At 50.6% G+C, this 12926-nt stretch overlaps 1 protein-coding gene across 1 annotated transcript in view; it reads left to right on the top strand.

Annotated features, from left to right (window-relative positions):
* The window catches only part of RRP1B (ribosomal RNA processing 1B), a 125385-nt gene that overhangs the window by 104728 nt on the left and 7731 nt on the right, over positions 1 to 12926 (top strand). Inside the window, exons 14-15 of the mRNA XM_086935884.1 lie at positions 1329 to 1490; positions 8093 to 8159. Of these exons, the coding sequence (XP_086792010.1) occupies positions 1329 to 1490; positions 8093 to 8159 (229 nt within the window). The remainder of the gene's footprint in view (positions 1 to 1328; positions 1491 to 8092; positions 8160 to 12926) is intronic.

The raw sequence follows: 12926 nt of genomic DNA, 5'->3' as shown, positions 1-12926 counted from the left end.
AACGGTTGGTTGCTCCATGACTTTGAACGTCATCTCAGTGGATCAGGTTTACAGCAGGTGAGTCAGCCAGGAACCTGGACAGAGACAAGATGAAACCTGCTGTACCTTTGGTGAGGGCTCCCTGGCTAAACAGATGCATTACTTGGCAGCAATCGATTACTTATTGGCCCACAAATGCCCCATTAAGTTCAGTCTGACAGCCAGCAGGCTTTTCCTGGAGCATTCATTTCATTCAAACACATGGTTCTGTTTTTTGTTGCAAATTATAATAGTGCTTCCAGGAGAATTGGTGGAGGGGGGAGTAGTATCGGGTATGACCTTCCCCCTCTGGGCTTTTATGGAATATGCAGCACTGACCTTGCTTTCCACCATCTTAGGGGCTGGTTAAGATGTCGGTCGGAAAGCCTCCAAATGACATTCTGTTTGTCCGAATTGGATTCGGAACCCATCTTTCCGACCGAATCAGAAAGGCTTCTGACTGATCAATTACGATAGTCGGAAACTGTTCGGACTTTCTGACTGTTCCGAATGGCATTCAAAGTAACAGTCATTCTGAGAAGGCTCATGCAGGTCTACGGACCCTGTTTTCGACTGACATATTACGATGTTGGATTCGGACAACCTTTGCGAATCTGTTGTTCCGACACAGATTTGCTTTCGGGATCTGACTTTGGGGGCCCGTAATGGGCCCCCCGTCACTGAGATCCTTCCAAATGGGGCCCCTCTTGACTACCATGCACCCTGTGGCAGGTACCATGAGAGGGTGCACGGTTTTTCCTCCGCCCCTTTTTTCAATGGGAGACTGTGTAGTCCGAACACAGGCTCCCATTGCAGTCAATGGGAGTCTGACCGAACGGTGTTCGGAAACATCGTTATTTGTCGTTCAGACTCCCCTAAACCGAGTTGGTCGGAATGCTATCCAACAGACATCGAAATGAGGCCCTTTGTTACAATTCAGGTCGAAGTGGAGACCGCTCAATTATCCAGTACTAGAGCTTCGCTCAGTCCTTTCCAGGGGGTTTTGTAAGTTTGTCACTAAATGTTGAAGATGTAAATTAATCCTAGGCATTCTGCTCCAATATGCCAGCGCCTGATTGGGTTAGTCTGGAAGCCTTTCTTATGATACAATAGTATATGTGTGTTTGCCCCATCAAGGGCCCCTGCGCACTCTTCACCATATGATGGTGCACTTCTTTGTTATGGCGAGAGCTCAGGCAGTCCATTTATGATGGCACATCTTGGTTTGCAGCGATGATGGTCGATGCAGTTTTGATGGAACATTGTTGTCTGCTGTGGCGAGGTACTCAGCAGAGATTGTTTCGTTGCAGGTGCTGGATGATGATACTTTTGTGCCACTCGTGACAAAGCCAGTTAAGAAGACCCCAAAAGTTGAAACCGACTTTGTGAAGTTTGAGAAGGTCACGCCTCCAAAGCCAGCCTTCGTCAGGAAGAATGAGGGCAGTCTGTCTGGGGTCGCTGGCCAGAAACAGGTAAAGTTAATTTTGTTTCCATTGCTACAGCTTGCCCAACCCTGAGCAGCGAAAACTACCACACCAATGCCGCAGGCTAGCACCTTTCTCTCAACACACACTGCATATCACCAAGAGGCCACTGCAGGTCCTCATCATCCACACCAATGCCGCCGACTAGCACCATTCTCTCAACACACACTGCATATCACCAAGAGGCCACTGCAGGTCCTCATCATCCATACCAATGCCGCCGACGAGCACCATTCTCTCAACACACACTGCATATCACCAAGAGGCCACTGCAGGTCCTCATCATCCACTCCAATGCCGCCGACGAGCACCTTTCTCTCAACACACACTGCATATCACCAAGAGGCCACTGCATGTCCTCATCATCCACACCAATGCCGCAGACTAGCACCATTCTCTCAACACACACTGCATATCACCAAGAGGCCACTGCATGTCCTCATCATCCACACCAATGCCGCAGACTAGCACCATTCTCTCGACACACACTGCATATCACCAAGAGGCCACCTCAGGTCCTCATCATCCACACCAATGCTGCCGACGAGCACCTTTCTCTCGGCACTTCAGATCCTCATCATCCACACCAATGCCGCAGACTAGCACCATTCTCTTGACACACACTGCATATCACCAAGAGGCCACTGCATGTCCTCATCATCCACACCAATGCCGCAGACTAGCACCATTCTCTCAACACACACTGCATATCACCAAGAGGCCACTGCAGGTCCTCATCATCCACACTAATGCCGCCGACGAGCACCATTCTCTCAACACACACTGCATATCACCAAGAGGCCACTGCAGGTCCTCATCATCCACACTAATGCCGCCGACGAGCACCATTCTCTCAACACACACTGCATATCACCAAGAGGCCACTGCAGGTCCTCATCATCCACTCCAATGCCGCCGACGAGCACCTTTCTCTCAACACACACTGCATATCACCAAGAGGCCACTGCAGGTCCTCATCATCCACAACAATGCCGCAGACTAGCACCATTCTCTCAACACACACTGCATATCACCAAGAGGCCACCTCGGGTCCTCATCATCCACAACAATGCCGAAGACTAGCACCTTTCTCTCAACACACACTGCATATCACCAAGAGGCCACTGCAGGTCCTCATCATCCACACCAATGCCGCAGACTAGCACCATTCTCTCAACACACACTGCATATCACCAAGAGGCCACTGCAGGTCCTCATCATCCACACCAATGCCGCCGACGAGCACCTTTCTCTCGACACACACTGCATATCACCAAGAGGCCACCTCAGGTCCTCATCATCCATACCAATGCCGCCGACGAGCACCATTCTCTCAACCCACACTGCATATCACCAAGAGGCCACTGCATGTCCTCATCATCCATACCAATGCCGCCGACGAGCACCATTCTCTCAACACACACTGCATATCACCAAGAGGCCACTGCAGGTCATCATCATCCACACCAATGCCGCAGACTAGCACCTTTCTCTCAACACACACTGCATATCACCAAGAGGCCACTTCAGGTCCTCATCATCCACTCCAATGCCGCCGACGAGCACCTTTCTCTCGACACACACTGCATATCACCAAGAGGCCACTTCAGGTCCTCATCATCCACTCCAATGCCGCCGACGAGCACCTTTCTTTCAACCCACACTGCATATCACCAAGAGGCCACTTCAGGTCCTCATCATCGACACCAATGCCTCAGACTAGCACCATTCTCTCAACACACACTGCATATCACCAAGAGGCCACTGCAGGTCATCATCATCCACACCAATGCCGCAGACTAGCACCTTTCTCTCAACACACACTGCATATCACCAAGAGGCCACCTCAGGTCCTCATCATCCATACCAATGCCGCCGACGAGCACCTTTCTCTCAACACACACTGCATATCACCAAGAGGCCACTTCAGGTCCTCATCATCCACTCCAATGCCGCCGACGAGCACCTTTCTCTCGACACACACTGCATATCACCAAGAGGCCACTTCAGGTCCTCATCATCCACTCCAATGCCGCCGACGAGCACCTTTCTCTCAACCCACACTGCATATCACCAAGAGGCCACTTCAGGTCCTCATCATCCACTCCAATGCCGCCGACGAGCACCTTTCTCTCAACACACACTGCATATCACCAAGAGGCCACTTCAGGTCCTCATCATCGACACCAATGCCGCCGACTAGCACCATTCTCTCAACACACACTGCATATCACCAAGAGGCCACTGCAGGTCATCATCATCGACACCAATGCCGCCGACGAGCACCTTTCTCTCAACACACACTGCATATCACCAAGAGGCCACCTCAGGTCCTCATCATCCACACCAATGCCGCCGACGAGCACCTTTCTCTCAACACACACTGCATATCACCAAGAGGCCACCTCAGGTCCTCATCATCCACACCAATGCCGCAGACTAGCACCATTCTCTCAACACACACTGCATATCACCAAGAGGCCACTGCATGTCCTCATCATCCACACCAATGCCGCAGACTAGCACCTTTCTCTCAACACACACTGCATATCACCAAGAGGCCACTTCAGGTCCTCATCATCCACACCAATGCCGCAGACTAGCACCTTTCTCTCAACACACACTGCATATCACCAAGAGGCCACTGCATGTCCTCATCATCCACACCAATGCCGCAGACTAGCACCTTTCTCTCAACACACACTGCATATCACCAAGAGGCCACTGCATGTCCTCATCATCCACACCAATGCCGCAGACTAGCACCTTTCTCTCAACACACACTGCATATCACCAAGAGGCCACTGCAGGTCCTCATCATCCACACCAATGCCGCCGACGAGCACCTTTCTCTCGGCACTTCAGATCCTCATCATCCACACCAATGCCGCAGACTAGCACCATTCTCTCGACACACACTGCATATCACCAAGAGGCCACTGCATGTCCTCATCATCCACACCAATGCCGCAGACTAGCACCATTCTCTCAACACACACTGCATATCACCAAGAGGCCACTGCATGTCCTCATCATCCACACCAATGCCGCAGACTAGCACCATTCTCTCGACACACACTGCATATCACCAAGAGGCCACCTCAGGTCCTCATCATCCACACCAATGCTGCCGACGAGCACCTTTCTCTCGGCACTTCAGATCCTCATCATCCACACCAATGCCGCAGACTAGCACCATTCTCTTGACACACACTGCATATCACCAAGAGGCCACTGCATGTCCTCATCATCCACACCAATGCCGCAGACTAGCACCATTCTCTCAACACACACTGCATATCACCAAGAGGCCACTGCAGGTCCTCATCATCCACACTAATGCCGCCGACGAGCACCATTCTCTCAACACACACTGCATATCACCAAGAGGCCACTGCAGGTCCTCATCATCCACACTAATGCCGCCGACGAGCACCATTCTCTCAACACACACTGCATATCACCAAGAGGCCACTGCAGGTCCTCATCATCCACTCCAATGCCGCCGACGAGCACCTTTCTCTCAACACACACTGCATATCACCAAGAGGCCACTGCAGGTCCTCATCATCCACAACAATGCCGCAGACTAGCACCATTCTCTCAACACACACTGCATATCACCAAGAGGCCACCTCGGGTCCTCATCATCCACAACAATGCCGAAGACTAGCACCTTTCTCTCAACACACACTGCATATCACCAAGAGGCCACTGCAGGTCCTCATCATCCACACCAATGCCGCAGACTAGCACCATTCTCTCAACACACACTGCATATCACCAAGAGGCCACTGCAGGTCCTCATCATCCACACCAATGCCGCCGACGAGCACCTTTCTCTCGACACACACTGCATATCACCAAGAGGCCACCTCAGGTCCTCATCATCCATACCAATGCCGCCGACGAGCACCATTCTCTCAACCCACACTGCATATCACCAAGAGGCCACTGCATGTCCTCATCATCCATACCAATGCCGCCGACGAGCACCATTCTCTCAACACACACTGCATATCACCAAGAGGCCACTGCAGGTCATCATCATCCACACCAATGCCGCAGACTAGCACCTTTCTCTCAACACACACTGCATATCACCAAGAGGCCACTTCAGGTCCTCATCATCCACTCCAATGCCGCCGACGAGCACCTTTCTCTCGACACACACTGCATATCACCAAGAGGCCACTTCAGGTCCTCATCATCCACTCCAATGCCGCCGACGAGCACCTTTCTTTCAACCCACACTGCATATCACCAAGAGGCCACTTCAGGTCCTCATCATCGACACCAATGCCTCAGACTAGCACCATTCTCTCAACACACACTGCATATCACCAAGAGGCCACTGCAGGTCATCATCATCCACACCAATGCCGCAGACTAGCACCTTTCTCTCAACACACACTGCATATCACCAAGAGGCCACCTCAGGTCCTCATCATCCATACCAATGCCGCCGACGAGCACCTTTCTCTCAACACACACTGCATATCACCAAGAGGCCACTTCAGGTCCTCATCATCCACTCCAATGCCGCCGACGAGCACCTTTCTCTCGACACACACTGCATATCACCAAGAGGCCACTTCAGGTCCTCATCATCCACTCCAATGCCGCCGACGAGCACCTTTCTCTCAACCCACACTGCATATCACCAAGAGGCCACTTCAGGTCCTCATCATCCACTCCAATGCCGCCGACGAGCACCTTTCTCTCAACACACACTGCATATCACCAAGAGGCCACTTCAGGTCCTCATCATCGACACCAATGCCGCCGACTAGCACCATTCTCTCAACACACACTGCATATCACCAAGAGGCCACTGCAGGTCATCATCATCGACACCAATGCCGCCGACGAGCACCTTTCTCTCAACACACACTGCATATCACCAAGAGGCCACCTCAGGTCCTCATCATCCACACCAATGCCGCCGACGAGCACCTTTCTCTCAACACACACTGCATATCACCAAGAGGCCACCTCAGGTCCTCATCATCCACACCAATGCCGCAGACTAGCACCATTCTCTCAACACACACTGCATATCACCAAGAGGCCACTGCATGTCCTCATCATCCACACCAATGCCGCAGACTAGCACCTTTCTCTCAACACACACTGCATATCACCAAGAGGCCACTTCAGGTCCTCATCATCCACACCAATGCCGCAGACTAGCACCTTTCTCTCAACACACACTGCATATCACCAAGAGGCCACTGCATGTCCTCATCATCCACACCAATGCCGCAGACTAGCACCTTTCTCTCAACACACACTGCATATCACCAAGAGGCCACTGCATGTCCTCATCATCCACACCAATGCCGCAGACTAGCACCTTTCTCTCAACACACACTGCATATCACCAAGAGGCCACTGCAGGTCCTCATCATCCACACCAATGCCGCCGACGAGCACCTTTCTCTCGGCACTTCAGATCCTCATCATCCACACCAATGCCGCAGACTAGCACCATTCTCTCGACACACACTGCATATCACCAAGAGGCCACTGCATGTCCTCATCATCCACACCAATGCCGCAGACTAGCACCATTCTCTCAACACACACTGCATATCACCAAGAGGCCACTGCATGTCCTCATCATCCACACCAATGCCGCAGACTAGCACCATTCTCTCGACACACACTGCATATCACCAAGAGGCCACCTCAGGTCCTCATCATCCACACCAATGCTGCCGACGAGCACCTTTCTCTCGGCACTTCAGATCCTCATCATCCACACCAATGCCGCAGACTAGCACCATTCTCTTGACACACACTGCATATCACCAAGAGGCCACTGCATGTCCTCATCATCCACACCAATGCCGCAGACTAGCACCATTCTCTCGACACACACTGCATATCACCAAGAGGCCACCTCAGGTCCTCATCATCCACTCCAATGCCGCCGACGAGCACCTTTCTCTCAACCCACACTGCATATCACCAAGAGGCCACGGTAGATGCTCATCATCGACACCAATGCCGCCGACGAGCACCTTTCTCTCGGCACACACTGCATAGCACCAAGAGGCCACTGCAGGTCCTCATCATCCACACCATGGTGCTGCCCAACTCCTAGCTGAGGCTCCTAAATGTCCCTCTTGCCGCTCAACCCTGTTCTCGCTTTGCTGCTCTTAGAAGTCACCCAATGTACTGCGTTCATGCCCTCATCAGGCAGTTGTCTAGCATTAACTCTGCCTATGGATAACCTGTGTTTACAGTTCTGCGCAACCCATCACCACATACAGAGCTCAACATGTGCCTTCATTTGTATTGTTACTAGTCACATGTCCTAAGGGTTTAAAGTTGTTTCCTGTTCTATGCCCACGCGTGCAGAGCTCCTGGACCTCCCTGTTGCATCCCTTTGTGCATGTATAGCGTTCTTTCAGCTGTGCCCATGTACCCATCTGTAGTTCTGCACAATGACAGCCACGCGTGCACAGCTTTTTTGGTTATGTATATGCAACACACACTAACCGTTCTGTGCTCCTACGAGCCTGTCTGCGCTTCCCATGGCATTCTCTACAAAGTCCCTATTTTGTGTGTCTTTTTTCCTGCAGCTAAGCCGGCTGACTGACAGCGGAAACAAAAAGGTCACCTTTGGACTGAGCAACAACATGACAGCAGGTGTGTTCTACAAAGGGAGTTTTTTTGGGGGTGGGGTGGCTGATGGTACTGATAAAACTATTCATTCACAGCCTGGAAACAAAGTGGTTAGATATTGGTTAATCAGCTACAGTAGACTTTCTTCGCTCACACACACAGGTAAGCTGCGATGGCTCTTGGAACACCACTTTTAGAAGCCATTATTCTCCAAGCAGTGCGATTGGAGTGTGTGCTGCAGAAGATCACATGCTCTGCCCGCTGCTGCGATCTAGTGTTGGACTCCACATTAGATTGTTTGCCTGACATTGGGGTCTCAAGAGTGCTCTGTTACCACTGTGCATAGAAGTTTTGATCTCGACAAATGAGGCACGGGGCAGTAATCCTTCAAAACACGGAGTACATCTCTCAACTGTCAACTGCTTTAGAACTAAGTTATGTGACAAGCCTGGGGTCAGGTAGCATGGGAACGGCTCATTTGAGTGAGGGTACAAAGAACCTCCGTTCAAGGTGAGCAGGGGTGGGGTAGGTCTCTGGCGCTCTCTGCGCAGGTCCAGTCATTTAGCAGCAGTGCGCTACCTCCTGCTTTTGACCTTAGAGGCCTTAGATTGATCCAAAAGGTTGGACAGTCCTACAACAAAGTACGTTCCTATAGGGTAGTACCAGGCACTAAACGTCACATCCTAGGTGTGGGGTAGGGATCTTCTAGATCCTGAAGAAATGCCAAGGATCTAGTTGGACCGATAGGCGCACATGTCGACCTGACCACACATACACGTTAAGGCTATCTTGGTCCATTGAGCCCTTCTCATTGTTTTGAACTCTGGCAAGGGAACCATCACATTAAAAGTTTGGTATCCCTTAGACCGTTTTAATTAATCTTATACCTCATTTTGCACCCGCCCCACCGTACACATTTCAGATCCTCGCACGTACATGCATCATTATGGCAACATCTAAAAAGCTCTCCGACAAACAGCACTCTCGTGGGGCGCCGTAGGGCATTGCAGCACGAACCGAAGAGGAGTGGCACCCTATGATAAAGCATGGCATTCCATTTGGATGTGCGAGGGTGCTAAGAAATAATCACTAGGATCACCAGGGATTCTCCAACTTAGTCTTTTTCCTTTTCTTCTCTTACAGGAACAGGACCACCTTGTACTAGTGGGTAGAAGAATCCTTACAATGCTAAGACACTGCGAGGAGACAACCTCCCCTTGTGTCTGAAGGGCGGAGAGGAACTCTCTAGTGGGAGTACATCCTCCCTGTCTTAACACTGAATCACAATCGGTATCCCACTGTATGATAAGATAGCATGTGGTACCCTGGGAAATCAATGCGTGAAGCACCCCAGATATTCTCCACTAGGTAATGGGGAAGGAAAAAATTCCCTTTTGTTTTTATTGCCCTCACACACGCTAGTGGTGTCATGCTTCATCATTGGGTCACCCAGACCCCTAAAAGACTGGGTGGGCTCACCCATATCACGGGGAGCGCTTGAGAGAAAAAGCCAGGGGGTCTTACAGATGAAAAATCCTCAGGCTGTTCCCGGTATTTCTTTATTCTTGAAACAGTGTGGGATATTAAAAACAATTATAAGCATATACAAGGGTCAGTGGGATATATTATTGGTGCGATGGCTTTTTCCTATGGCAATGCGAAAGGGTCTTATGACTTTCCCCTCGCCTTTCACTCCTCCGAGCAGGAACACAGACTTCACTCCCCACCTGGAAAAGTTACCTATGCCAGTTAGCTAGAAGGCGAACGCGAGAAACGAAGTGACGTGTATGTAGAGGGCACCGTCAAGCCATTTGAGCACTTGAGATTAGAATATGCGAGCCCCGAAAAAGTGATTTCGCTATTTGCTGTTGTGAAATTGGGTTCCTGATCCTGAGATCAGACCAAACAAGGGACAACCAGCGTACTGACTTCTTTTGGAAAATACCTTCCGACATGCTGCCTCCAAAATATACATTATAATTAATATCTGGCTCAAGGGCGAAATATTTCCTTTTACTTATGCCTGGAAAAACGGGCTGCTACACTACACTCTAGAAGCAGACCCGTGGGATGAGATCTTAGTCCGTGCCCCACACATGGAGGGAGAGAAAGAAACTCTTATAATACTTTGTGTATGGCAATATACTGCAGTACGGCTAGCCCGGATGAGGTGAAAAAGGAGCTCATGTTATTAGTAGGCTTGTGGGGAAGATGGGTCATTAGCACATAAGCTATGGTCCTGTCTAAAGATTCAATCATTTTAATTTGCTGTTGACGATGATACAAAACGTCACTGGGGAGGACTTGGCCAGATGTCCAGAAATTATAGTTTTAGGACAATACAATGAGGCCGACAAAGGAAGACTGGGCTGTTCCTGGGGGGGTCAAGAGGGTCAATTAGGTGCAGGGGGCAGTGCTCGTTGGAGTGTCATGCTTCATCATAGGCAATGCTCCTCGTTGGGTAGGCGGTGCAATTCCCAACGGGCAACACCTCAAAGAGGGGCTCTTTGGCAGAGATCTTTTTATCCAACTGCCTATAGGTAAAGTGCGGGTGCGGGGCCAGAACAGAGTAGACGGTGTAAGTGAGGGTAAAATGAAGCACGAGGTACTGGAAGACAAATTTATTCTGGTGGTCCTTTGCCACAATTAAAATAAAGACTAGTCTGTACTCGCTGGAACTTAAGTTTCCACGTACGAGACAGTACTAAGGTGTAAGAAGTGTGGTCAACATGTTTCTCGCTTAAAGTTCATTGATATGCGATTCTTCAGGACCTAAAATAAAGCAGAACTACTGTCTACACAAACTTGACCTACATAAGTGTCAGTTTACAAAAAGCACACAGATTGTACTACCTGTTTAACACCTGCTCTTGCCTAATAGTCAGTTAATAGGTGTCAACAGTGCCCAGCGGGTCTAACATCAGGGGAGAAGCCATTGTAACTTAGGTTCATCAGCCTGTGTCAGTTCGGTTAGTGTCTACCCCTCACCGCCGGGACCTTCCACTCATCCCTTGAGTGGTAATCTCAGCCCTCTGGATCATAATCGATCCCTACTTTTCCCCTCCTTTTTTGTTGTATAGTATTAGGACACCCAGCAGGTGATATCTAACCATCGTGGGGAGAGAAGGGATGCCTCATACCTTCTGTTGGCCCCAAAGAAACAATTCCCTCCTTTTGGAGCCAGCTTCTGCTTCCTACAGAACTCAAGTGGACTGAGAGGTAGTGGTGGCTCATGGGGAAGGAAATACTTTCTAAAAGGTCCAAAGGCGAAGGAAAAGGCTTCACGAACAATGGGGCCGCCTCGAAACTTGATTTCTGATGAAAAGATTATAAAGAGCTTTCATGTCCTAAGAATTCCTAATCGCTCTATTCTCAGATAGTCCAACCGGAAACAGATATTGTTTGAAGAGTAACAGACTACTGAGAACTTAATAGCAATTTGCAGTGATGGGGGTGGCAATGAGGGGAGGGTGGGGGGGGGGAGAATTTGTATTCTGGGGGATGGAGGTAATTTATTTTTCTCTGTTTATCCATTGCATTCAGTGTTCATTGACTATTTGAATTAAATGTCCATTAGAATGTTTTTAAACACTTAAAATAGTCATACACGAATGCCGGAATTCTCTCGACTCCTGGGTCTCCCTAAAGTGTAATTATATCCACTGTGTGAGACTTTAGGAGAAATGGTGGGAGGGACAATGAGGGTTGATTTGAATCTCTTCCCTAACACTTTGACACCTAGCCAGGACATGGGTGACTAAAGGCGTTACTGATGCCCATTAGAGTGTTATTCACTGCCACTCTGTTTTGTTTTTACTAAAAATGCAGCACTGTTTTAGTATGGCTGCACTATATGCAAATAATTAATAACGAGCAAACCGCATACAAGAAAAAGCAGATGGAAAGCTTCATATCTGCCGTGGGGAGGTCTGAACCGCTTTGTGGGGCTATGGATGTCAAGAGGCAGACCATTACACTTTGTAATGTGAGGATGAGGACCCAAATCAGCATTTCCCTTTCAGTTTCTTTCTAGATTTCCCAAAAGCACTGCACTCAGTTTATCGCCTGTGGCCACTCCAAACCCAATGAGAACCCACATGTTGGACAGGCCACACGAAGGGCTTGCTCCCTCCCCGCATGACAGGGCCTGAGCCCCGGCCCTCCAGGCGTTACCCACAGAAGCCACCCGCACCCCGTCTCATACGGGACTCCTGCCCCCGGACATCTCTGTATCATGGGGCCGAACCACTACCGGCTCCCTCGCCGGCCCGGCCGCCATCTTGGACACTGTACCACGAGGCCGCGTGGCCTCAGATCGACCCTAACCCTGGGCCTGGCCAGGCCCCGACATCCCGGCACCACCATCCACCCAGGAGGTGAACGGACCACTTGGCAGGTCAATGGGAGAAGAAGTGTCGATGGCTCTCCCCCGCCAGGTGCCGATCGCCCCCAGCTCCCCCGGGCGCTGGCTCCACCCCCCTGCTGGGTGTCTGGACTTCCTCATCCCGGACCTCCCGACCTCCAAGTGCAAGGGTCCGGACATCAAAGGGCGCCAGACCTATAACTGGGGCAGCTCCAGAGCAGGAAGGCAGTTGTATCCTGGAGTCGAGAGACACCGCGAAGAACTCATCCTTGACGGACTACTGGCGCTGCCGTAGCCCTGCCTTGCGAACTATCGTCTTGCCTGCTGGCGCTGCCGCAACCTTCTGCATCCTTCATCCTCGTCGGGACCTGCTGGCGCTGCCGCGGACCGTTGTAACTACCACCTTCACCGGGACCTGCCGGCGCTGC

This window comes from Lissotriton vulgaris, chromosome 8, assembly GCF_964263255.1.
Source record: "Lissotriton vulgaris chromosome 8, aLisVul1.2, whole genome shotgun sequence".
Lineage (NCBI taxonomy): Eukaryota > Metazoa > Chordata > Amphibia > Caudata > Salamandridae > Lissotriton > Lissotriton vulgaris.
Note: the sequence above shows the minus strand (reverse complement) of the source record. Positions and strands in the feature narration are given on the sequence as shown.